Source organism: Harpia harpyja, chromosome Z (genome assembly GCF_026419915.1).
Source record: "Harpia harpyja isolate bHarHar1 chromosome Z, bHarHar1 primary haplotype, whole genome shotgun sequence".
In the NCBI taxonomy this organism is placed as follows: domain Eukaryota; kingdom Metazoa; phylum Chordata; class Aves; order Accipitriformes; family Accipitridae; genus Harpia; species Harpia harpyja.
This window is the reverse complement of record NC_068969.1, coordinates 14,263,940-14,291,474: the sequence shown is the minus strand read 5'-3', so window position 1 is coordinate 14,291,474 and position 27,535 is coordinate 14,263,940. Positions and strand designations below refer to the sequence as shown.

Below are 27,535 nucleotides of genomic sequence, written 5' to 3'. Positions count from 1 at the left end.
CCTGGGCTGGTGGTACCTCGGATGAAGCCATCCCTGCATCAACCTCTGGAGTTGCCATAGAAACCACCACTGTGCCAGAGCCAGCATCAACAGGGAGCCCCGAATTAGTGATTGAGCCGTACCTCGGCAGCGGGGGGAATGTGCCAGCAGCCAGAGGAGGTTAGTGGCTCATGCTGTGCTGGGGGGGCTGGACAGAAGGACCCCCTCCTCTGAGCATGATGTGGCTCCAGCCTTCTCCTATGAATATTGCAGCAGCGCCCCATTTTCACAGCGCTTCCTGACCTGTGCTCAGCCCCAGTGGGCTTTTCCTTCCTGGGGTCCTGGGAGGTGACAGACCCCTCGGTGCCACCTCGGTACCTCTCCCCAGCCTGCCGGCCCTTTCCAGAAGCCACCAAGGCATGTAATAACTTCAGTCTCACCAAAACTTTAGTCATGGGGGATCCTAAATCACAGAGCTGCATTGGAAATGCAGACCTGATTAATAAGCTTTTCCCGCAGGAACATCGCATGGATGGGATAAATCAGACGCTGAGTCACAGGCAAATTGACATCCCTGCATGCCAGCTTCGCAGCTTTCCCTGCTGCTGATGGAGTGCCCAGTGCTGCTTTTTCCAAATTCAAGGTAATGCTGGCTGCAAGAGCCAGGAGATGCTGGAGGGGGAAGCTATGGCTTGGGAGCCCCTCGCTGTTGCAGTGTTTCCAGCAGTGGGGCCAACGGTCCCTGCCCCGCAAGGGCTTTGCCCCTTTCTTGGCAGCACCTTGCCTCATGAACATGATTGCCCAGCACATCGACCCACTGCAGTGCCGTTTGGCTTGGCTCGTCCACCCAAAGTGAACAGAAATCCATGACCTCTCCTAAAAGTGTGGATTTCTCATTCTTTTCTATCTCCACTTTTAGGCACAGGACCAGGATCCCATGCGAATGAGGGGAGGGGAGCAGCCAGGACAATGGCCAAGGACATCTTGGGGTGGATGGAGAGATCTTCAGGCAAAGCGATGATGGTCCTGACTACCCTTGGATACCGACATGTTATTAACTGAAGAGCTTCTGTGAGTTTCTAACAAAATGCGCTATGAAGAAAAAGAAGTTGAGGGACATACCAAATATATTGCTGTCTATCTCCTGGCAGCTTCTGCTAATTTTTACTAAATGAAAGGCTTCAAGTATCTGGCCACACTCCCTAATGCTAGAAGCACAGTCTGTTACTTCAGATATAAGGAGACCTACGAGTCAGCGCCTGGCAACATGGCTAATCTCCCCAGAGTGTGTTACGGATGGGGGAGAGTAGAACTTGAGGTAGCTGTCAGACCTACAATTAAAAAAACGTGTTTCCTTATGGAAATTTCTTTCCGTTGTCAGGAGAGATGGAAATACAAAAATCTCATTTATCATATTGCACAAACTCGGTAGACACTCAAACCAGAAAGCTCCAGCCACACCAGAAATAGGAATAGCTCTGTAAAATAACCTAAAATAATGTGCTGAGCCTTATCACTGGTGTGCAAAGCACTGGCAAATCCTTTCCTGAGGGCAGTGGAAGGGCCGTAAATGTGTACAGGGCTCTACAGTCTCTTCTGAAGGGAGTTCTGGGCCAACTTTCCAATTAAGAGCAATAAAATGATGGAAAATCACCATTTATGATGCAGGGCTGTATAGGACCTGGACGCACAGCAAGGGTCTTGGCGGCAGCACCATGCACTGGCTGTACCACAGAGCTGTAGGCAGTTCAGGAGCAGAACAAGGCTTTTATTTACTCAACAAGCAAAATAAACATTAATGTTCCCATCAGTACGGCTCTCTGGAGGAAGGTTTGCCTTCCAGTGCATGGCTGCCTTGGACAGCCCAGCCATTATCCCATCCCTGAAGCAGGAATATGATCCAGGCTGTGATTCCCCACTCTGCTCCTTGAAAATCAACCCATTAGAGGCTTGTTGTGCAGCTGAGAGTTAACAAGCCACCGTGATAAATCCGAGCTATATACCAGCCCTAGCACTGTAGTGACAAGCAAAAACAATGCAGCAAAGTCACTCCAAGAAGTTTTTTATGGGTGAGAGTCCAGATTTTTTTTTTTTTAAGGGAAAGCTTTATTTCTGTGGGATTTGATTAGGAAACCAAATACATACATCAAGAAAGCCATTATTTTGACACCTCTGAGCTCCAGGCTGCCTTTAATACTAAAGGCAAAAGAGCATAAAGGGGAATGTAAGTAGTTCTTGTAATCTATCCATGAATTTATATCAACCTTATTTCTACAGTAGTTTAGTGCTTACAGAATATCTTCAGAACCAGCAACCAAATATTTTAACCAGTATTGAAATTGTTTTGAATTAAAGGAGAAAAAAATAGGCAAGTAAGCGTGCCCATTTTCCATTCCCGAAGACGGAGAGTACAGAAGCACAAGGAAAAAATTCCAGTAAAACTATATTTGAGAATCTTTCTCTGGGGAGTGTTTAGATGACGGGTTATTTTTGTCATACTTCTAATGGGTGAAATTAAACCATTCTGCATTTTTGCCAGAGGTATTTACACGAGACACCCCGCAGCCTCTGGACATGAAGTAAATGGGCACCGTGGCCACCGTGCTCCTGTGCGAGCAGCCCTCGTCGGGCCAGGCTCCGAGCCTCCTCTTCCTCCCCCTGCCCTGTGATGGCCCCACGTGCCCGGGGGCATGTCCTGGCCTGGTGCCTGCCCTGGGCGGCCTGGGGACAGCTCGGAGCGGGGGCTGATCCAGGGACCCCCAGCCCCGGACTGTGAGGCCGGGACCCACAGGCTCCCGTGAGGCTCCCACGAGGTGTCGTGGGGCAGGCAGGCAGCTGCACCCCGGGCCTGTGGAGATCCACCAGGCCCAGGCCTGGGGCAGCCATGTCGGCGGGGCCTGCCCTCAGCCTGCCGGGCCGTGCTCCCCCACCAGGCTCTCCCCACAGCAAGGGGGCACAGGGGGACGCTCCCCCCACCCCGAGCAGGGCTTATCCGTCTCTCTCCATTTTCCTCCTCCCCGCAGGGCAGCGTGGCGGCATGGCCACCGTGGGGTTGGAGTGGAGGCTGTGCATGCCGGGGCCATGGTGAGGGCCGGGAGCTCCCAGTGAGGGTGTCAGCTGTGAAAAAAACATGAATTTTAACGTCTGGAACATCAAGGAGATGTTGAGCACGCCAACAGCCACCGGGTGAGCTTGGGCCGTGGGGTGGGGAGGAAAGATCATGAGGAAATTGTATATAAAATTAAATGCTTTGGGTGTTTGATAGTGATGGGGTGAAACACATCTAGAATTGATCTATGGTCCATTACGGTCTGGTTAATGGTGGCTAATTAGCCTCCTCCCCGATCCTGTTCGTGCCTGCATTGCTCCCAGCCTGCCAGGCACCACCATAGATCCACCATTGCTGGGAATTTAAAAACCAGCATTGGCTGAAAGCTGTTCTCTGATTTATTCGGGGTTTATTCAGGGAGGTCCTGTGGCCTATCTATGCCTAATTAGATAAGTTAAATTGCCATGTGCAGAGGGTAGATAAAATGAATTGTGATTTGCCATATTGTTGCGCATTATGTAACTCTAAAATTATTCCATATCCTGCTTTTATATGCATGGCTTAATTTTTTTCCCAGCAGAAGTCAAAGAGTAGCTAGAACTCCCCACATCTACAATATATAGTGAAACAACAAAAATTATTTGGATGTAAACATCTGGAGAGCAAATACGTAAGACAGGCTGCATTTTTTTACCTTTTGCGTTACATGGCTAAAAAAGACAGCAAGATTTATCCCTTGTTTGACTCTGGAGAAGCTAATTGATGAATTTGGTCCTCTGAGCCTCTGTTAGTTAAATAACCCACTTACATAACTAACTGTTGTTCAAATTCACCGTTTTAGTCATACTGTCTCTTTGGCCTGATATTACCACAATGATGGATGATAATGAAAACATAATAGTAGTTTCCTTGCCCATTATAAAAATACTTGTCATAGATGTATGAATTAATTGAATTTTGCACAGATGCAGGGGTCAAAGGGGAGCCAATTCAGGGAAAAACTTGTTTATATCTGTCATGGGTTTGTCTTTATAAATATGTGTTGCATAATTCTGTTGTCTTCTTGGTACCTGCAGATTTCTGTTTGGTTTTGGTTTTTTTTTTATTTTGTTTTCAATAAGTTGCTTCTAAGTAGTTTGAAAACCTGTGACTGACTTTCTGGTCAGAGACTGAGCTGGGGAAATTTAGATAATATATAAAAATAGATAATATTCTACATAATAATATATATAATTATATATTATTGTAATATATAATATAATAGTTATATTAATTATATAGTAATAATTATATTAATATATACTATATTAATTAAGTATATATTATTAATTATGTATTAAATTAATATAATATTATATATAAAATTTATAATATAGATTTTTTTTTAATACATAAATCATTCTGTGGAGTTGTGGAATAGGAAAGGAAAAGAGTGGAAGAAGGACAGGTGCCTGTTTGGAGAGAGATCACTCGAATTCCTTCCTCCTCCAAAGTATCCTGTCAACTACAAAGTCTTCCCTTTTAACTCATTTATTAATGCAGGAAGAAAATACAGACAAAATTTTAACACCCACTTCTCAGCATTCCACATTTTTTGCAAGTGAGTTCAAAAGGGTCAAATAAGGCATAAAATGTTACTGAAAATGCAGCTGGGTTTTTGGAGGAGTTAAGAAGGGGGAGAAAATTCTCAGGAGGAAAATTAACTTTTTCTAAAGGAAAAAAGAAGTTATTCATAGGAGTGTGTGCATGTGTGTGTGTATTTGAAATAGGGGAAAAAGTGTTGATTACTTTTCCCTGGCTCACTTCTGTTACTAGAAATCTTTCTCACCACAGCAGGGTATGCTGTATAATCCCCAGAATACTGTTTTTCAGGGAGCTTTAAAAATGAAACATAAAATCAGCATATAATCTAGGCAGGGTATGAATCACACTATGAGTTCTTTGCAAGTTTGAGTCAGGGTGTTAATTCTGTGAGCAGCTGCCACCAGGTCCCTAGGAAATGCAGAGCTCCAGTGACGCAGTACCCTCATGGCAGTGGTGCTGCACAAGCCCAAGATTACTCTGGGTTTTATTCGTTACCTATCTGTCAGACACACATGTGCTTCTCTGTAACCACTGGCAGCCTGAGAAATAGGGTGGGGGAACCAAAGTCCCTGTTTTACCTGTTTTTATGTATGAATATTGACATAACAGAGATCCTAGAAATGTGGCAAAGGGAAGATTATCTAGTTGGACACTGTAATATCAGGGTGCCAGTTATTTAAGATGGTGGGAGGGGGTCATGTGGATAGACTGACAGCTATACAGTGGAGAAAGCTTAGGCCTAATTTAAGTGTATCAACAAATGACACAATTTTTGTGGATTGAAATGCTGGATTTCATTAGGGAAAGTGCTGTGTCAGAGCAGCACTGCTGCCTGCCCAGCCAGAAGGGCAGGTGAAGAAAGATTGCAGAAGATGTGAGAACAGCAGCTGTAAAAGCAGTGATGCTTCAATCAGCCTTTTATCGACTGGATAAGCGTCACTGGGGCGTGATGCTGAAAGTACATTTCCAGACACCATAAATACCTGCCTCAGCCAGGGAACTCCCAGGGGCAGAGACGTGTCTTGCCTTGGCCCTGAACTGAGCACAAGACCCACGTTCAGGATATTACTCTTGTAGTGCTACCACGAGACTGACAGTAGTGAACTGGAGTCAACATCTCTGCAGGAGCAACAGAAGCCAAAAAATCCACTACTGTTTAATTTCAAAAAAGACACTGACATAGTCATAAGGAAGCTTGTTAAAAAGAAATTAAACTGGACACCCAAAAAGATTAAATGCTTGCCTGAGGCCTAGAGATTAATTAGACTTCATGTTGAAGCTCAGAACAAATGCATACCAGCTATCAGATCAGACATGAGAAGGACCAGTACCAGACTGGCATGGTAAAGAAGACTTCTGAAAATGAGAAGGTATCCTTCAAGAAATGAAAGACAATAAAAAATAGAAAAATAGAAACCAATATATTATGATTTGAAATTGAAGTTATGGGAATTTTCTTGTTCCGTGAGAAAAGCAGTAACTTGCTAAAGGCATAAAAGCTACTAATATACCTACTTCCACAGACATCAGAAGCAGAAAGCCTGCCAGAGAGTGTGTAAGGCCAATATATGATGAAAATATTAGAGAGGCATTCAAAAGGAATGCTGTAAGTTAAGGCCTACTTGGGCCACTACTCTCTATAGCTTATTTCTGCTGTTGAGAAAAAATTTCCAAATTTAAGAACCTTATTCAATCCATTATCCCATGAAATTCCATCCCACATAGCAGGGCCACATATTTTGAAGTTGCCTTGAGGTCCCAGAATAAGCAGAAAATGAAGGAGACAGCCAGGACAAAGACTGGGAGAGCAGCTGTAAAAATCCTGAGCCTTGGAGGAATGAGAAACCGGGGCTGTAAGTGCAGGCTGGAAGATGGCTTCAGACTTGGGGTGGGTGGTGTGTGTGTGCAAAAAAACCCACTGTCTCCAGATGTCTAATTCTTAATGTGGTCGGGGATACGTTTTGTGTAAGTAAACAGGGCTGCTCCGCGGAAATCCCAGTCTCCTCCTAAGGAAAAGGCCCTGTGTGAACCCCTGTGACTGGCTCAGGACAAAGGGCTAACATGGTTTCCAAGGTGAGGAATGTCTGGGCAGTATTGAATCACAGCCGAATGAATAATGGAGTGGCTCATAGAAAGTAAAAATTACCTTGAGGAATTAAAACAAGACCAGAAGGACTTTGAGCCTGAAATCTGGAAACTGGAGGCAGCGTTTGAGCTGAATAACTGAGAGGGATTTTGTTGTGGTTAATGCACTGGGGCCAGTGCCAAAATCTGTTTGTAGAAATTCCTTTTAGGATATGGCGCAAATGATTTGCAGCAAGCAGGTCATGCTATTCCAGAGGACAGAAAGCAGAGTAATAATTTTATGCTGTGGCTGTTCCCAGTGAAGAGATGGCAAATGGCTGGAAGCTGCAATAGCAGCTAAAACTCGTTGTTTTAAACTCCTCCAGGCCCCTGGATGCTGAAGTTCCTCTGCACCCAAAGCCAATGCTGATCCTTGCTTATTTCCTGAGCACATTGGCAGGCAGCAAATAGTGACGATGAGAGCAGCATAGCAGAGCTAGAGACAGTTCCTATAGATACAGACTAAAGCCACCAGCAAGAGCAGGTGAACAGTAGCTCCCAGAATTTCAATTGGATTTCTTGTGATACAGCCCTCGTCACTAAATGAGGAGGAGCGGAAAGGGCTGGGAGATTTTTCTGGAGGGGAATCAGGAGAAGAAGAACTTTATGGCACTGATCCTACTCAAGATTACTACCAGGAGAAAAAGATCTCTTCTTTGGGAAAGAGGCTTTACTGCACTTTGAAGAAAAGTGTCAGGAAGGCGTAAATGAGATTTACCCATAGTGCTTGGGAAGAAGAGGGATGTTGGCACAGGTTCAGTGGTGATGACAGAACCAAATAAAATCACTTACAGCAGCACCGCAGATAAACGTTATTTTGCAAATTGTAGAAGACTCAATTTGCTTTTCCAAATTACTCTTAAACCTTGGTGTTGGTGCGTAAGGATGGATCCAAACAATGGAGTAAAAATTAACGATTTTAAGTATGACAGATAAGGCCTATGACAGTTTATAGTTATGAATTTTTAGCTTGTCAATGCCCCTAGAAACATCTAGGAAACACAAGAAGAGGGTATTTATTGCATGCTGTGTTTCTCTTGGGTTGTTGTATCTGACAGCTGTTTGGGGGCAAGGCAGAACCTTTGAATGAAAAGTGAACATTTGCATATGGTTGTGCTAAAATATTTGGAATGGAAATTGGAACTTAGAAAAATGAAAGAAGCTCCCCAAAGATCTAACTTCTGTGGAGGGGGAATTCCCACTGACAACAGGGAAACTGAGACTGTGAAGAACTAGCTGACTCCCCAGATATGCAGAGGGCTGCAGATTTTTTATGTCACTCTCATGTTACAGAAAGGGTTGGAGTTGCCAATATTGCAATACCTTGCATAAAGTTAGGTGGGAAAAAGAAACTGTTCCATCAGTCAGCAGAGGATGATTTAGTATTTTTTGGCACTGACAAGAACTTGTCTTGCATATCTAAAGCTGGTTTTGCTTGGGACGCATATGCTAGTGCCAATACCATAGGAACATTATGGAATAAACGCATGAACAACTTGGGGAATGGCTTGTGTTAGCAGAAAGCTAAAAGTTCTCCCGAGGTAAACTATTACATCACCTAGGAGGGACTTCTAACTGAGATTAAATATCTAGGATGTTTCCTTGCTGTTTATAAGGAAGGGTTTATATTTAGGACAGAGCATGCATCCCTGCAGCTCAGGCATCCTGAAGGGAGTGGTCAGGTGGTTAGAAGAGCTGTGGTTGCCTGACCATGGATCTGATCACAGATCTCATCACGGTTGTCTGATCTCACCGTCAGGGATAGGCCTGGGACAAGTGTGGCCAGGCTGATGTCTTGCCCAGATGGTCTTGTTAGTAAATTAATTGCCGGCAGTGTTAAGCAAGGGAGAAAGAAATCCATTGCTCAGGGGAATGAGTGTATTCAAAAGAGACATCTGTTTCGTCTCCCCGCAAATTTTGCAGAAGTACCATTGTTCCTAGTAGTGGACTTAAGACAGAAAAATAAGGCTCAGAGCAGCCAACAGCCACCTTTGGTCATAGTGTCAGTGCTGAGTGAGCCTGGGAAGTCACTTCGTTCATAAAGTCCTCTCGGCTCAATACTCCTCAAAATACCAGTCATAAAAGTGTTTGTTACAGGAATCTTGTACTTCAAGCATTAAGTAATGTGAAGGGACTGAAAAAATGAGCAGGTTGTGGGATGTGATATTCACCAGTTTTACCAGACACTTTCAAAGGAGTTTTGACAAGATGGTAAAGCACTTAAAAATTATAAAAAGCCTTCCTTAAACTAAGAGGGAGCTTTTTCAGCTAGAAGACAGGAGGATTTAGAAAACTGGTGCAGGACATGTGATACTCACATTGCAAGCATGGGTCCTGCCCATGCAGCCTGTGTGCTCACACCTCTCCCTGACATGCTGGCTGTAGATTAAGAAAATTTATTTTTTTTTAGAAAGCTTAGCTGAGATGGAAACAAGAAGCTGTGCTAGTAAAAGTTGTATTCAGATTTCTTTCTTAGTAGATTTGGGGTCCAGAGAAAGATCAAGGGAGAAGGGTTTGAATTCAGACAGATTTATCAGGCTTTTTGAGAATCCAGAAACCCATACCTCATCTATTTTTGCCTGCAGTTCAGTGTACTCAGTGAGCCTAAACCCAAAAGTATTAATACGATATTGTCACTGATACCACTCTATAATGAAGAGGGAGACTGAGCGGTTCAAGTACTGCTACTAAATCCCTTCCCTGATGTGTGTGTGATGTTTGGGCTCCTTCCAAAACTGGGGATTAGCCAAACACATCACTGCTAATAAATGTTGGGGTGATCATCTTTTGTTATACACATGAATTAGTTTCCTGTTCCTTCGCCTTTACTTATATGATTTGATATGGAAGAAAAACCCTGCGTAAGAGTCTTTTTAATTAACTTTGGTCTGTAATTCCCAGTTCCAAAGGCAGCAACACATCTCTCCATTTTGGTAGCTTAAAAACCAGCAAGAACTGAGAGTATAAACCTGGCTCAGCTTTTCTTATGTTTGGACCTAGCCTATGCACTCCATCAGACCTTGTGGATGCAGAGCAATGGAATAGTATAATGTGAAAAATTAAAAAAGTCTGTATCTTTGCTGGCAAAAAATTGAAGCCAGCCTCCGACACAATAAGAAGCAGTGCAGCTGTGCAGGGAAACCCTTGTCTGAGGGAAGCTGGTACTGTGCCACGAGCCTAGTCCATAAAGTGGTAGAAGCCGTGCCTCTGAAGAGAAGTAGAATCAGAGCAACACAGCACAAAGTCAAGGATAGCTGGAACAGGTTTATTTGGGCAATGGTCAGGGGAAAGAAGAGAACTTTTGAGTAGTATGTTACCATGTTTGAAATATTTCTAACAATTCAGATCAATTTGTCCAACCATATGCTACCTATTTATTTGTTGTTCCAGCATGTCAGACTTAAGGTATCTGGAGAATAAATGCCCAAGAAATGTCAACTATCAGAAAGGTTTACTCTGTTGGAACTACCTTCCAAGTAAGCCGAGCAGCATCTGAGTTACAACAGAAATTATTATCCAGAGTAGTGAAAAGGGAGAGACCCGGCACTTGCTAGGAGCAAACCCCACAGTGTGCCTTAAAATAAGACTGACTGACAAGGCAGGTAGGATGAACTGAGTTAGCTGGCCAGTCCCAGTTTTGGTCTTCTGTCTGCAGGACCTGCTGGAGAAACACCTTCACCCCTGCAAGGTGAATGCAGAGCTACCACACTGCGTTTGTATGGATGCGGCAGTTTAAGATAAACCAGTTGGCTTTGCATAGCAAAACCACATGCAGTTAAACATTATGCAGTTATAGGAACAGTACCCTCCAAGTGGAGAGTGAAAAGGAATATGTTGGGATGGGCCATGCTTGAACAGTTCCAGCAGGTTGTGTAGGGAATTCTCTTTGGCTTTTTAATTGCTCAAGACTCATTCACAACCTGCTCTGCTCCATTTCAGGCCTAATAAGTTTTCCATCCGGAGCAGTGCTCCTAGTGACTACTCGAGTTTGAGCGATTCTCAGCTGCTCTTCGGCTCCCAGTTCTGCCCGGAGAATGTGCAGTCGGCAGCAGCGCCGTTGGAGCTGGGCACACAGCTGGGACAGCACAACTCCCAAGACGTGAGTCTTGCTCTCGTTCAGCCCTGTGCAGGCATGCAGCCACTATTCAAAGTTAATGGAAAATGCTGAAATCAGGTGGTACCATTTGCAAATGTTAGTAACTGCTGAAATCAAGTTAACTTGATACATGCACATATTTACTGTGACTAGACAAAGTAGCAGCCTGGTCAGCTGAAAACCTAGTATTTATAAAAGATTACTATAAATTATTATTGAGATAGGTATTATTTTCTTTAATCACATTTTTTTAATTACTAAAATAATATGAAATTATTCTCAAGCTAATATCTTTAGACCATCTAGCTAAACTAGAATATTACATCTGTTCCTCTTTGAAAAATGTGGTGTTTCTCTTCATTAGCTTTCTGCAAGAATGACAGAGGCATTCAGTATTTACTTCCATTGACTGAAAATTAACTTGCTGTATTGTTGTTATGGCAGATGCTTGAATGATTTTGGATTAAGATCTTCTACGCCCAAAATCTTTCTCCTGCAGCATGTGGTTTCTGATGTTACCAACCTCACTAAAATAGTTCCTGCACCGCTAACAGAGAGCACTGGAACCAAATGAAGACACCTGAGAGCAAAGATTAAGAAAGAGCAGTGGTGCCAGCTCGGTAGCCCTAGGCTGTCCTTCAGTTCCAGATCCTATCTGCTGTCCTCTGAATTTTGCTGAGGATCTTGTCTATTAACTGCAGCAGCTTTTCATCAGACACAAAAAAGGAAATTCACTCTCCACAATGAAAGAAGAAAACTTAATGGAATTTGCATTTTCTTATGTTTTAAGGAAAAGGCATTTCCATTTTGGTCACACAGTGTCTGGAAAGTTTGTAGAATGAAGAAGGTCTTTACAGCTTTCATATTAATATTAAATTTCTTGTTCTGAAATGTATATGGAAGCATGTGAAAAACTCATCTACACTCTGGTGGTGTTGCTAGTTGGCAGCAAAATGATGTCATCCACCAGGAAATTCAATAGGGTTTTCTTTAGATTCCTGTACAGGGAGCTCCCACTGACATCTTTAACTTTTCCACAATTCCAGAAACACTGGAATTCATTTATAGTCTCTGTGTTGAGCATACAGGAAGAAAATCTGTACACCTGATGATCGCAACAAACTGAAAATCCTCAAGATGAGAGAAAAGCCTGAGTCTGGAGGAATTCGGGCTGGGTCTCAGTTCTACAGGGAGTCAATCTAACTAGGTGCACTAAGTGAGCCATAATCTCATGAAATGCTTAATCTCCTCATCCAGTCTAATCTGTCACATCCAATCACTGTGATCTCTGTCTGCAAAGCACTTGGTACACAAATGTTTTTTTCTAATTAATGTTCTGATTATTTTTATACTTCAACATTTTTCTTTCTTTTGTGCAACAGAGTGAGCCCAGTATTTTTACCAAATACCAGACAAAACCACTGTTATTTGATGAAGATACAAAAGAAAAAGTTTCACTTAATTTTGGTGCAGGAAGAGTGAAAAGTGTCTTGGAAAATTTTGAAGTGAATAAGAACAAAATAAAGGACAAATATGACCGGTATGTAGACATCCATTGGAAATTCTTTCTGTGCTGGTGGTTATCACTCCCTGTAGCTCCTTCTTCCCTTCTTAAAAGTCATACATGACATAGCTGCATATTTCTCCAAGAAAAGTATCTTTTCAGGTTTTAAATAATCTCTGATTGGAAAGAGTCAGAGGATAAGAGAATAGGGTTTATTTGCAATGCAATTTATGTAACACACTCAGCCATAAGCCACAAGGAACAACAAAACTCTAACCTGAATTTACCTTTGTCCTTCTTTATCTAATCAGCAGGGTTTTTTCTGTATTGATTCTCTGCAGAAGCCCATATTTCTCAAAATTTTATAGACTGTGTTTGTGTTGTGCCACAAGCGGGGTTCAATACGTGGTGTGCAATAAGCCAATCTTACACACGGAGCCGAGATATTTATTTATTTCATGTTTGTGCAAAGATGGGTGCTAGGTGATAATTCCACAAAGTTAGCACACCACACCAAAGAACTACAATGTGTTTGTCCTGTTACATGATTACTAAAAACCTGCCTAAATTTACCCTCATTGGTTGGTAGTCACCATCTCACCTACTATTGGGTAGTTATATTTAAATTAGCCTCACTTGCTATGTAAATTAGCAAGCATGCTCCTTGCAGGTGGTGGGGGGGAAGTTCTTCCAGTCTTGAATTGAGTTGGTGGTCGCGATCTCCCCCTGCCATCTTTACCTTTCCCCCAGTTCATGCTTCTTTGGCGATCATCTGGCCTTTGGTGCCTTCTGGAGCAGGATGTTTCCTTTTTATCAGTCTTTAGTTCCTCTTCAAGGGCATAATCGAGGTATGATACAAAATAATCAGGCCTGCATAGTGAATGAGTAATGGTCCTCCACAAAGGATAAGGCATCAAGTTTAACCCTAAATTAAGCAGTATCACCACAGCCTAGGCATTAACTCAAACATATGGCTACATTGGAACTACAAAGGGACTCTGAGGACAACCTTCACATTTAAGCCAGATGAGGAGATTGCCAAGCATATTGTGTGCGGTGGAAGAAGCAATGATTACACCTTTATAAATCTGCGTGTATCTAGAATTTTACTTGTATACAAGATTTTTGTATCTTGTGGTTTTGGTAACAGACAAGAGTAATTCGCTAATGTAATTTGTATCTGCTCTTTGTCAGATGTTAAGAATTAAATGTACGTGTGGGTCCTAAAGGACTTTAAGGAACAGCTAACCATTTGAAGCTCAAAAATGAAAGATGGCAAACTCCCCGGTGCACCTATAAATAATTCCTAGCACTGTACGTTTTGTAATGTAACATCCAAAGTGAAACACGCTTTTGTTAAAAGCCTTTGATCAAATCAGGCTAAGTATCTCTTTCTCTTTTGCAATGGGCACTATGCTTCTGATAAGGCAAAATTTGATTCTCTAGTGCCTGTTAGAGAAGAGGAGTGTTTTTTAAAATGAATTATGAGAAATGACCAAGTAGTTTGAAATATTTAGGCAGAACTCTTAATTATCCTTTATTTCTTCTTTAAATGAATTATGCTTCTTCCTACACTCCAGACTCATTCTCAGATTAGAAGCCTGTTTATAGAAATAGCTATATTATCTTTACAAAGTTAAATGTATAATTTATCAATTTGTATCCCCCGCAAATTTGACCAATAAAATTAATATCTTCCTTTCCATAAGGCTAGAAAGATTTCAGAAGCCCTGCTTAATTCTCATAAGTAGAATCTACCTGGCCTCCACCTTTTTGGTTGTTGCAGTTTGGATCACTAAATGATTGATTTAAAATGACCCGAATCTTCAAAGAGGAAATAGGTTATCACTTTGCTTAGCAACCGTCCTTGCATTTTGGTTTGATAGGTTAATCGTGAATATAGGCTGGTTCCTCATAGGCTCACTCAGCTTAAAAGGGTGGATAACAGAAACCACAGGCATAATCTCAGGAGAAAAGGATTTGCAGTATTTGTTCTTCCTGGCTTGGGCTTTGTTGATCTGAAGCTTTTCCCATGTTTTTCCCACAGTTATTTGAGTCCAAATACAATACCTATGTATCCCAGCAACTGGCACATCACCTCCGCCAAGGCTGTGTCCTTCTGGAGCAGATAGCACAGTGGTAACACCCCAGCAGCTAATGGACATTTGTGTAAACGCTAGCTAAAACTTTCAAGAGAGGCACGAATGCTAGGCCAAAAATGGGAGAGTTAAAAAAAAATAATTTCATGTATATGATATATACGTGCATGTGTATATATATATTTTTTCTTACTCTATATAGCAGAATCCATGCTTTCCTAAAACAAGTAAGACGACTTCAAAGGGTTATGCCCCCTGAACTAAGCACATTTCTGCCCTTACATTACAGACTACACTATGCCTTGCAGTGTTTCATGTCTCATGATTACTGTGATCTTTTCAATGTCTGTCGACTTCAGTAACTTACACGTCTGTTTTATACTGGTTGTTTTTTTCATTTTAGTGAGGTTTTAAGCACCTTTATTTCCAGTATCAAAGACAGGCTTCAAGGGGTAAGTTAATTAAAATTCAGAGTGCAGAATAATGAAGAGTTAGAAATCATAGAATGTTTTGGGTTGGAAGGAACCTTTAAAGGTCATTGAGTCCAAACCCCCTGCAATGAGCCGGGACATCTTCAGCTAAATCAAGTTGCTCAGAGCCCCTCGCCTTCTCTCATTTACTGTGCTGATATTTGAATTATTACACTGTTTGCCTTGAGCACTCAAATACTTTAAGACAACAATTGTCAATTTTTTTGCATATACCATTGTCTTTGTGGCATGTCCTTAGGGTCAAGGTCTTTAGGGCCTTGCCTCAGAGTCAGCAGTGGAATTTCTCTGGGTCTCGGGAGCAAGAACAGGCTGTAATAGCTGTCTACAAATATCAGTTCTTTTTTCCTTCTGCCTGAAGAAATTAGTCTACTCTCGAGAACAAGACAATGTGGTCCTACTGTCTGAAGGTGATGGTATCTCCCCCAACACTTTTATAATTAGAATCATAGAATCATAGAATCATTTAGGTTGGAAAAGACCTTTAAGATCATCGAGTCCAACCATCAACCATGCCCACTAAACCATGCCCTGAAGTGCCTTGTCTATGCGCTTTTTTAATACCTCCAGGGATGGTGACTAAACCACTTCCCTGGGCAGCCTGTTCCAATGCCTGACAACCCTTTCAGTAAAGACATTTTTCCTAATATCCAATCTAAGCCTCCCCTGCCCCAACTTGAGGCCACTTCCTCTTGTCCTATCTCCAGCCACCTGACAGAAGAGACCAGCACCCACCTCACTACAACCCCCCTTCAGGCAGTTGTAGAGAGCGATAAGGTCCCCCTGAGCCTCCTTTTCTCCAGACTAAACAACCCCAGCTCCCTCAGCCGCTCCTCATAAGACTTGTGCTCCAGGCCCCTCACCAACTCGGTTGCCCTTCTCTGGACACACTCCAGCACCTCAATGTCTTTCCTGTAGTGAGGAGCCCAAAACTGAACACCGTACTCGAGGTGCGGCCTCACCAGTGCCGAGTACAGGGGAACAACCACCTCCCTGCTCCTGCCAGCCACACTGTTCCTGATACAGGCCAGGATGCCGCTGGCCTTCTGGGCCACCTGGGCACACTGCTGGCTCACATTCAGCCGGCTGTCAACCAGCACCCCCAGGTCTTTCTCTGCTGGGCAGCTTTCAGCCACTCTTCCCCAAGCCTGTAGCGCTGCATGGGGTTGTTGTGACCCAAGTGCAGGACCCGGCACTTGGCCTTGTTGAACCTCATACAATTGGCCTCGGCCCATCGATCCAGCCTGTCCAGGTCCCTCTGTAGAACCTTCCTACTCTCGAGCAGATCAACACTCCCTCCCAACTTGGTGTCATTTGATTATTCAATTATGATCAATTAATTTGATTAACGTTATTATTAATGCCATTTTACAGATCAGCACCTATATATATTTTGAAATCTGTTAGGATGTCTGCAACATTTCATGAGCCTTTTGAGCCATTCCAGATCTCCTTTGGGATTGCAACCAACAGCTGGACAAATTGTTTCAAGCAACAGATAAATAGCCATTTTCAGGCTGTTTGATTCCATGAGTTGCAGTCGTCGTTCTGTGGCATTTGGGGTTGTGTTTTTGCAAATAAGGAAAGGGCAATGTATTAATTTTCTCATTTACCTTCGTTTTTGCAGCTGCAAGCATGCTTGGACAAGTTTGGAGAAATGTTCGATTCACGAAACAAATCCATTTTGGTTCACCTAGAAACCATTTCCAAGACACGTAAGTCCTTTCTGTATTTCTGTTAACAGCAGAGGGCACAGTCAAACTGCCGAATGTCAGCGTGTTGTCTCCAAGCTGGGGTGAACTAGGCAAGTCATGCCACTCACAGCTGCTCTTCATAAAGGAGAAGAGCAAGTAAGACTTATCTGTGGTATGGACTTGTCCATTTTTCCATTCTTACTCTGTTATATTCTCATTTTCTCTGCTCTCTTGTACTGTGTCAGAGAACTTAGGTGGTGTGTAGTTAGACACCATGCCTGCATAGATAAATGCAGCTCTATGTTCTTGTGTTCTGCCTGGAGTATGATCATTTTTAGACTATCTGGAGCACTAATGGAATACACACAGTAAAAATAACTTAGATATTTATAACCTGAGCATCCAGTTTCAGTTTTTAGGGCTTTCTCAGATTTTCACATGTTAGTTTGAAGTCTTCCATCACTCCTCTGTGCTTGAAGTGATCATATTTTCGATATGAGCAAAACTAGTACTGCTCATTTCTTGAGTAAGAAGCACATAGTGAAGCACGCTATTGCCATGATAAAAAGGTGACCCCCCCCCCAAAAAAGCCAATAACGTAAAATACTTTTGAACAGCTCTGTCTCTGAAGTGGCTAGTCACAGCAGTCTTTACTGAGGGAAAGTGCTTCAGAGAAATTGTTTCTAATTTGGCTTAGATCTGAGCCTTTGAGAGTGCATTAATTTTTAATGCTGGGATAATTTTTTATCAACACCCTGTCAGGACTCTGCTCAGTGGTTGCCCTGCTTTGTGCAAGAACAAGAGGCCCGTTTCAATACATGCAAGAAACGTGAAGTGAGTTATACCTTGTGAGATCAAGGTATCAGACTTTCACAAAAGCAGTATAAAATTCACTATGCAATAAAATGTGGCTTCCACGAAGCACAGCTTTGACAGATACCCTTTAAGTCAACACAGCCCTCTTAGGCAAAAAGAGTGGGGTCTGGTGCATTCTGCTCGAGGTCATGATAGCCTGTATGTTTGAAATAGCAATCTTGTTATATTAAGAACACTCCCTTGCTGTGCTTGGCAAGTGCTCTTGGTGGGACCTTAATGTAAGCAAGAATCTGTCTGCTTTGGCCAGCACAACAAGCACCCTATTACGCATTTGCCCATCTCCTAATTACTTCAGTGCCTCAACTTGTCCACTCTGCAGCAGGACTTTGCCTAATTTCATATACCTCGTGCACAGAAATTGTTGTCATGGCACTGAAAATCAAATCAATTGTTCACGATTCCCCCTCTTCATTCCATACCATTTGCTCAATTGTCCTCTTTCTTCTCCATACCCGTTTTAAATAAATGTGCCTTGAATGAAATGAGAAACCTCCCAGAGGTGCCTGCTGCTACATTTTCAAAGCAATTGAAAAGAAAAATTGGCACTTTCTGTAATGTATCATGCTGCAGAATGTTGAATATATAATGAAAATCATCACACACTCCACAATGTTGTTCTTTTTATATTTCTGGGAGGTTCATCTGTCACTGGTTAATTGCTGATAAACACTGCCATTTGACTGGTATCACAGTGATGGATAATTAAGTTCCCACTAAATAAATACCTGCGTTAGTGCCTTGAAAAGTTCCCACCTGAGGCAATTGCCTTGAAAAACTGCTATTAAATTCCTAAACTCAGGTGATAAAGAGCTACATTCAGACCTGATAAAGCACTGAATGCCAGCGGCTGATGATACAGTACCTTGGGATGTGGGTGACATGGTAGAGACATGGTAAATCATCGGCAGTGGAGGATTTCATATGTAGGAGAGGAATGCAGAAGATTAAGAGGCTTTCGTCAAGGAGAGAAGTAGTACACCAGGACATTCAAACAGCTCAGAAAAACAAAGAAAGGTGGAACTTGAAATCAAGTCTGTCTTCATTAAAAGCTTAGAAGGAGTATCACAGGCTTCATTTATAGCAGTGGGTAGCAAGCACATTTGGCACACTCTCCATAGCCACTGGGCGAGAACAAAACAGAAAATATTTTTCAAAATATATTTCCAAATGCAGTTGGGCTGGCATGGTCTATGCAGTAAGATAAAAAAAATGTTCCCTTTTGAGCATTTGTCCATATGTGCTTGCACAAAGTGGATAGAGCTGTGTCTGGCACTGGAGATGAGACAACATTTGCCTGAGCAGCTTCCACAGAGGTACAGCTGCTCTATTCCTTGCTCACATCTCGGTGTGCTATGCACAGGGATGCAAAGAGGCAAGCAGGCCCCATGTCCTCAGTTCTTCCACCTTACATAGAGTTTCTCTGGTTGACTTGCCTGCTCATCATTTGCTCTTTCCTTCTGGTTTCAGCTCCTGTAACTCATTTATTTTTATATTTTTCTCATTTTCATTTATATACCCACACTTATATCAAAACCTTCTATTTTTTTAATACAAATCCCAATTTTCACAACTCAGCCTTCTCTGAACTGCTTTGCTTCTCTGGTATCTGGTAGTTCCAGCTGTGACAACTCATAACAGCCATATCCTCCGCACCACCTTGACTTCATTGCAAATGAGAAGCATATTCCTAGCCAGCATACCACAGGCAATCCTCTGACGCTCCTGCCAGCAAGGGTGACAAAATAATGTGCAATATGTCCCTTACAGAGGTCAAGGTGATGCAATTCTCTGACAAAATCCAGTGCCTGGTGGGCAGTTTTCAAACATGACTTGTTTCAAGACTCCCCAGGACCAGTAGCTGCTGGCAAGATTTCTAGGGGAATTCACTGTGTTTTTAATGGTGAAATTTGAGCTTGTTTACTGCGAACAGTATGGTCCAGACTGGGACACCCAGTCCAGACTCCCTTATGTTCTGTATGGATTGAAAAGTCAAAAAGTTTAAAACTGATAAAAGGAATGCTTTTCCCATGCAGCTGCTAACTAGCCGTGCAGTGACTGGCAATTAAAGTTGTTGACATGAGGGACTTAACCAGACTCCAGAACACCTCAGCATGGATGGTGAGAGGATGTGTGGTTGTCTTGGTGAATACTGAAACTCCTCATTGTCACACTTTGGAACTTGGGGCACCTTCTGCCATAGAGCAGGCTGAGACTGGGGGGCAGCTCATCCCACAGTCCCCTGATGCAGGTGTCTTCTGCCATGCTGCGGAAGGGGACCCAAGCTAAGCAGTCACAAACCTGCCAGCTGATGACTCGGGGTATGTCCGAGCAGGATGCAGCCATGACAGCCCAAATGTCTTGCCTGCTGGCACAGCTCAGTTACCATCCAGGGAGAAGATGCAGCACTCTGCTGAGCTCCGTAGCTGTCTTCCCTGCTCGTGTCTCACCAGGTTGATACCACCTCCTATTTCCCCTACTGAACCCGGGTGTGGGGGAACCAACCTCCCTCCAAAGCGTTATTTAAAGCCTCTGCACTGTCAGTGCCAATCTCAGGACGAGTTGCATAGACAATGATAGATAGGCATCAGAAGCAGTTGCTGTTTAATATTCCTAGGCTGGGAGGCTGACGCTCCCTCCCTTGGCTGCTCAGAATGTAGTTTTCAGTTGTTGGGAGTGCAGCTGCACCTGAGTGCAGGCTGATTTGCGGGGAACTCTCTGCAGCACAGGGTGGCAGACCTACCTCGAGGTCCTACAGCCTTTTATCTCATGCCAGATTTCACATTCCATATGTTATTAATGTAAAACAGTAGAATCCGAAGACAATGGTACAGCAAATCAAAACACAGCAATGTTCCAGGTTGTAAAAAACTGCTTTGTTTAGAGTAAAATACCTGAAGAGAGGCACAAGTCTGTGCATAAGCCACCCATTAACCAAGTAAAGATTTTCCCTCTGTGATCAATTTATTCAATAACTATCTGCTGCAGGGTTTATTTGAAGAAAACTTTCTCTGAAGCAGCCGTTCTTGATCATTTTCAAAGACAAGAGACTTGATTAACAGGGTCCTTGTTCTGATCTAGTTTGGCCATCTCAATGCCTATTCTTTTAAGTCTAGATTAACGCTCATTTTTATTTTGTTTAATAATGTTTGACAAGTCTGAACACTCCTCTGGTATGGAAGCCAGAGAGGGGAGGAGAGTGCCCCTCCTCTGTACTGAGGGGTTTTTTTCTGCAGAATACTCCTACACGTACAAATGAAACACATTCAAAAGACTGGCAGTTGGTTGCTTGCCTGCAGCATGCTGTGCTGAGTCAAATGTATGTGCAGATCACAAGCCCAGTGGATGCAGTGCTATTTTTAGACTGAGGATACCATGTTGTAGAAGAACAGATCGACTAGGGAAATCAGAAAGTTTTAAAAATAATTCTGAACTAAAATTAAGTGTATGGGGAAGAGCAGCAAGCTGAGGTAAGCTTGCTGATGCTGGCCTTCCTATATCCTCACTATGTAGAGATGGAAGGTGATGAAGTGACATGAAAAGAGTTTCCTCCTTTAGTCACTGCTGCTTTCCTCCTCTTTATAGGCTTGCAGGCAGGGAGGGGGCTGGCAGACTCTCCCAAAACCTGCTCTGGGACTGCAGGTACCCCTTAGGTCTAACCAGGGAGATGCAAAGCCTAAAAGGCCCACTCAAACATTCACCCCACCGTTACAAACCCATTCTGCAAGCCACAGCTTTCCCCTGATGATTTGTAAAAAAGTAAATCTGTCAGAGCAAAAGACTAAAAGCTTAAAAACGGCAGTGAGAGAGCAGGGACGACCGAATTGCCTGCAACAGCAGAGAGCTTATTCGTTGAAATAAGTGCAGATAATCCTCAGAAATCAGCCATGCTCCTGCGGAGAACAAGGCAAAGCCATGTGGTGGTGGGCATCCTGAAAAAATGGAGAAATTGCCCCTGAGCCTAGGTCTGGAAGGTGGTTTAACTCGATGTGTGTGAGGTAGACGCATGGACAGGGCAAGTGCAGGGTTCCTTCTCCCAAATGACAGCAGCAATCACTGTGACCAAGCATCGCTCCTTCGAAGGAAGGCAAATAGAGTTAAAAATACAGCCTGGCACAGGGGTTCCCTGCTGCTAGGAGGCAGCTCTCAGCAAGGACCCCATCCCTCCTGAAGCAGCAGCCTTGCTACACTGGAGCAGCCCCTCCAGCCCCGTGCCACCAGACACCTCTGGTTTGCGTGGCTGAATAAGCCAAATTCTTTCAATCTCCTTTCATAAGAGAAGATTATCATCTAAGCACTTAATTATCTTGTAGCTTTTCTGTGCACGTGTCCCAGTTCAATCTCTTTTTTCCTTGCACGTATATGGCTAGGACTGCGCGCAGGCTTCCAGCCACCCTGGGGTGCACAGCAGTTCCCATCAGGCAGAGCCCATGCACCACTGCACGCCACACTGCCCTATCTCACCTGTAGCCCCTGGTGCTGGCATTTGCGTCTTTGTGTCACCTGCTAATTACCTAAATACCCACTGGCTTTTGCACCCAGGTGACTACAGCAGATTTTAAGCAGGTTAGGCTCATGAGCAGGCCTTGAGGAGCACCTTCCAGAGCTGCCTTGTCCCCTCATACCACCCCTCTCAAGAGCTGATATTGTCCGTTTAATTGAGGCTTATCCACTTAATTTTTCTCAGCTTTTTTCATATTTCATGGCTTGGCAACGCTTTGTTTTAGCAGGAGTGCTTTGCATCCTGTTTTGTTCCAACCGGCCAATGTTCCACCCCAGCCACACTATCTGTACACATCTTCCTTTGCTGTTCACAGGAAAGACCAGACATGTTTAGCGAACAGCTCTTTCTCTCCATCCTAATTTATGATTTTAAAGGAAGACTTCTGTAAGATTGCTAAGGATTTTTCATCTCCACATAGGCTGCAAACTGCATTCCCATGCTGTAGCGTATTAGGCACAGCAGTGGTTCCTCTAAGAATAATTGCAGCTCCAATCATATAACACAAATCCCCATTTCTTTTTCAGTTTTTCAACAAGACTGACTGAAGCCAAGAGCATCTTGCTCCAACTTAAAACCCTCCCAGGGTGCCCGTGCCCCCACAGGACACTGTTGGGGCACCCACTGCCTTCCAGCTGCAGCTGCCACAGCCACCTGCTTCAGACGGTTTCTGATCCCATCTCTTCCTGTGCCCAACAACTGGAAATCCCAATTCTTTGCACACTCCTTCATAACTTCCACTATCCCTTCAAGCAGCTTTCCTTCACTTACCAGCCTCCTGTGCGTTTCTGACATGGTTCTGGTTGCACTTCTTACCCATTAACCTTTTGCATCTCTGTCCTGTTACCAGCAATACTATTCTTCCCATCACAGGTTCAAGCTCCCATTTACCATCAGCTGGTTACAGAAGAGGGTTGGTTATACTGGGGTGAGTCAGCTATATTGGGGTCCCCCTTCCCTGGCCATGCCTGCTGTGCAGTTGGCAAACACCTAAGCCTCAGCCTTCCTTGTGTTGAGCCAACCAAGTTTTGCAGCTTCGCATAGCCTTTCATCTCCAGCTGCTGTATAAATAGAGTCCAGTAAATGAGGTTTGGCCTATACGCAGCATCTTATAAATTTCAAGCGCTTTGCATTAAACATCTACCCTATCGTTCATCGCTTGGGGCTCGGGGAGATCTCAGCGGGCAAATCACTATGGTTGCACAGCACAGTGAAGTATTTCATGCCAAGCCGTGGAGGAAGTAGCCACAGTATTGATAGTACTTTATTCACATTTACAAATGAAAGACCAAATGCGGTTTTTATTGATTTCCCTGTTTAGTGCAAGATACTCTTCAAAGTCATTGTGCCTCAGTGCTGAAAGCTCTGACAGATAAAAGCCAAATGGAGCAGGCACTGCTGGAGATGGAGAGGAGACTTGCAGCCGTAAGTGCAGAAATTAATCTTTTATTCTGAATCCTCGTTCTGAACTTCTTCTGCTTCTTCAAAATATTAACTGAATATTGAATTGCCTTCGAATGGTGGGTTATAAAGTAGGCTGCTCCTGTTATAATGAAGGGGGGGAAACATATTAAAATGCTAATTCTAGGCCAATTACTGACTGATGCTTACCCAAGTGCTGGCTAACAGTGCTGTAAGCTCTGATGAAACCCTGGTCAGTAAGAGGCGAGCCCAACAGTGCCCTGTGGTGGCAGGCCGCGATGGAGCACTGCTTCCTCACGCTGGCACATGCCTTCGCTGGAGGAAGTGGTGCAGTGCATGCCTGCAAGGGGAGAGCATCTTGCAGAAGTGCAGTGCCTTGTCCCTTCAGCTGGATGTTTTCCCAGGGAGAGGAAAAAAGAGGTGAAAAGGGAACAAGTGGGCATCAGAGACAGAAGAATGAACTGTCAGAGACAAATAATGAACTGTCAGAGACCTCCTGAACAAGTCTGGTTTCTCCAAAGGCCCTGCTGCAGGAATTCCTTTTGGCAAGGATGTGCCACACAAGCATGTGAGGAGGCAGTGCTCCTGGGAGAGGGGGCACACAGTGGGTTAGGGGTATGCCCCAATCCCAAACCTCTCACTTTTGTGGGACAGTTTGAGAAATTACACAGGGAGATACAAATTGCTGTTCTTTGGGTCGATACCCAACTTAAGGGGTCTAATTGACACATAGTACCTGAAAGTTTCTTGTTCAAGTACTATTATTGCACCTTTCAATGTGTTGCTTACTGCTTCTGCTCTGCTTGCTGCTTCCCCAGAAAGAAGTGGAGATCTTGGATGTGAAATCCAGTGTCCAGCTGCTGAAGGAGGGCCTGGAGTCGCTGCCAGCTCAGCTGAGTGATCAGCACCTGAAGCTGTGTGAAGAACTAGGCTTCCTGAAGCTCCCTAACGCCTTAGCTGAGCTGTACACATTCATTTCCAGTGCCAGACTCCCCCCTCATGTGGCAGATAACTCTTCCCAGACCTCCCCTGGCCCATGCCACGACTCTGTTCTGGGTAAGGAGAACGCGTGCTGGCCGTGCTGCCAAGGCAGGGGGGTTTGCAGCTCCTCGAGTCGGTCTCAGCCCCCCTGCGTGGCAGTGGGGGAGCAGCACGGAGACTCCCCGGTGGGGAACCAGGTCACTGGGGATGGCATATCTAAGGGTGACCTAAACACAGCTTCGGGAGGGAAAGTCAGCCCCATTGCTACAGTGGTATGTGGCAGAGAAAACACCTCTTTGCAGGAGGTGAAATACAGTTTGGAAACACAGAGCTGTGCTAACCAACGTTGCATGTGCTGCACTAACAGTCACTTTTTGGGGTTTAGTCAGAAGAAACACTGTCCTGTACCACAGGAGGTGCCTCTACCAACTCCACTGAGGAAGGCGGTCAGGAGAGGCAATCAAGGATTTGAACCCATGACACCATCACAACAGAGGCAGCCTCAGGTTTGCCACCTTTCAGTACGAAAAGATACGCCTGGGCAAAGAAACAATAACTGGGCCACAGACGGCGAGGTGGAGAATGCAGCTGCAGGGAACAAAGCAAAACAGAGGCCAGGAAGGATCCCCTGGAATAAAGCAAAGGGGAGGAAGAAAACGTGCCCCACTATGAGAAAAGGCGAGCTCCCTCGATGTAGTGACGGTGGGCTGAAGCAAAGGAAGGCAAACAGGATTATTGAGTTGGAAAGCTCCAGAAAAAATTGCTTTCCCAGATACACGGTTGCTCTCAATTTAGGAAGCTCTAACCCGGTTTTTGCAGCTCCCAGCCAGCAGATCCTCAGCAGTGCTCAGCTGATGCTTACAAAGAATTTCCCAGCAGTGCCATGCTCCAATAAAAGTCTGCAACAAGTTGCAGACAAAAGAAAGAGAAGTTTGGAAATTAAAAAAAGAGCAAATGTTTCCAGTGTAAAAAGGAATCTCTGGGATTCCTCTCCCCAGGAGAATGTATTTTCCCTGTGTAGCACAATAGGTGAAAAACAGATGAGCTGCTTCAGTCTCCAAAGCCCTGCAGCCTCCAAGAAACCACGTCCTGTCAATACGCTGGATCAGCAGAATACGGCCTGTTGCTCTTTAGTGTTTGATAGTGATTATTCCGATTGAAGGGGTTTGTTTTGTAGTCGGAGTCCTCAGTGCAGGCTTGGCCATCTCAGTCGCAGTTTATTCCTCTAGGTGTGTTACCTGCTTAGTCAGAGACAAGGCTCATGCCTGGATGTTTGAAAGTGTTATTGCCCACGTTGATATATTGTAAGGGACTACGTGGGATCTGAGGGGAAGCTCTCCCCTGGCTTGGAAAGCTGGTGGGATCTGTATTGCTTTATCCTCCCACTCCCAGAGATGCCACGGGCTCCGATTACTGTTGTATTTACGTAGCAGGGAAGTACCTGCAGAGTCTGCCGACGTTCACTGGGGAGGAGAGGGCTGGCAGAGCACAGACAGGCAGCTCAATCGGATTTAGCACTGAGATCTACTTTAAACTTTTCAACTAGATATATGTAATAATATCTCTGTGGCCAGAGGCTTTACTCTGTTTCTCACTCGTAGTCTCTGTGTTGGTTTGTATGTCTTAAAGTTCGGCTTTTTAGCTCCCTAGGCAGTAGTAGCATTGTTCTGGTTGATTTCGATAAGGTTCAGATTTGTCCCAGGAGCTGTTTGTGAGCTTTGGACAGGGAAATGTTTAGCTGAGGAAAACCAAATCCCAACATCTCAGGTTCATCGACTGTTGCATTTCTTCTCCTTTTAGGCTGAAATTTCTTGGTTTCAGAAAATTCAGGAAATTATTTAATTTCTACTTTATTTGGCTCTTGTATCTCTTGGCTCATCAAGGAATGGGCCAACATCATATACTTTTCAAGGGCAGTGGTTCTCAAACAGAAGCCAAAAGATGTGACATTCAAATTTAGCAGATGAAGTCACTGATGAATAGTTCTTGTCCTTCAGAAACCTGCATGTCTCTAGTGAGGAGTCACTCCAAAATTTTCAAGTCAGAAAGGACCAGCCTGCTCACCTCACCTGGCGTATACAGCAGCGAGATTGTTGGGCAGCCCCAATTCCCGCAAAGCAACTCTTTCCAGGGTACCCAGCTGTGACTATCAGCAGCTTCCACTGCTTCAGATATCACGTTTGATTTTTTATCTGAGATGTTACCAGCAAAAGAAGCATTTCGGTGTTGCCAAAACAGGTCTATTGCCACGAATCCAACCAGTCCAGCTTTGTCGTCCCGAGGGGGAAGACTGGGATCCCTTTTTCCTGGCTTTAATAAACTCATTCTATCTTCGCCAAAAAGTCCAGTGTCTTTGTATTGGTTTTTTGGGAGAGGCAAGGTCCTGTTTCAGTGGGTGAGCAGCAGCTGCTCTTCAGCTGTTTAACTCCCCCGGATCATGGAACTGGGAGGATTTGTTTTTTTCAACTCCTCTCTGATGTTTAAAGAAAGAAACCTCAGCCCTTCCAGTTTAACATTGGTTTGGTGACGTTAATTAGCAAGGAGAAGGCGGCAGGGGTGGGTGTGGGGAGTGCCCAAGGCCTTGGGGACCCCCCCCTCCTCAGGTCAGTGGAGGGGCCAGGTGATGGCTGCTGGCAGCAGCAGCCGTTCATTTCACGTTGCCCTCCTTTACCTGTCCCTGCCCAGCATCCCCAGCACGGCCTTTGCTGCGCAAAACCTGCTCAGTGGGGCTCGCCACCCCTGTGTTTCGGGGTCGGCGGGGACGGACACAGGCCTTTGCACAGCCCCCCACCTGGACGCTCAGCCCCGGCTGCACCGCAAGGAGCTCAGCAGCACATGGCTGAGCTTGGAGGGACCTCTGGAGGTGTCTGCCGCAAGCCCCTGTGCTCAGCCAGAGCAGGTCCCGGCTCCCCGAGGATGGAGCACCCGTGCCGTGGGGTGCAATGCAGGGCTGCCCTGGGGACCCCCGCAGCCCCCCACCACACGCACACAGTGGCGGACAGCAGTGGTGTGAACAAAGTCCCCGGAGAAAGGAGGTGTAATGGCAACAGCGGCCAGCGGTGCTTCCCCCCTGTGCTAGCCACCTCCCCGGGGGACCGGGGGGAAGCTCCCGGGTGCCACCCTGACCCCCATGGCCCAGCC

At 44.5% G+C, this 27,535-nt stretch overlaps 1 protein-coding gene across 1 annotated transcript; it reads left to right on the top strand.

Moving 5' to 3' along the window:
* The first annotated feature begins 522 nt into the window (after nucleotides 1–522).
* IHO1 (interactor of HORMAD1 1) lies at nucleotides 523–26,727 on the top strand. Its single transcript, XM_052777639.1, has 9 exons — nucleotides 523–622; nucleotides 899–1,050; nucleotides 3,003–3,165; nucleotides 10,676–10,835; nucleotides 12,215–12,372; nucleotides 14,839–14,887; nucleotides 16,551–16,638; nucleotides 23,313–23,416; nucleotides 24,232–26,727. The coding sequence occupies exons 3-9, from the start codon at nucleotides 3,110–3,112 to the stop codon at nucleotides 25,552–25,554; spliced, it is 1,938 nt and encodes a 645-aa protein (XP_052633599.1). The 5' UTR covers nucleotides 523–622; nucleotides 899–1,050; nucleotides 3,003–3,109; the 3' UTR covers nucleotides 25,555–26,727.
* Nucleotides 26,728–27,535: the final 808 nt, after the last annotated feature.

Bases quoted from the DNA above. Each gene is read 5' to 3' on its own strand.
- IHO1 (XM_052777639.1), top strand. From the start codon at position 3,110: ATGAATTTTAACGTCTGGAACATCAAGGAGATGTTGAGCACGCCAACA. The intron at 10,836-12,214 runs GTGAGTCTTGCT...TTTGTGCAACAG, and splicing joins GACAGCACAACTCCCAAGAC to AGTGAGCCCAGTATTTTTAC. The intron at 12,373-14,838 runs GTATGTAGACAT...TTTTCATTTTAG, and splicing joins ATAAAGGACAAATATGACCG to TGAGGTTTTAAGCACCTTTA.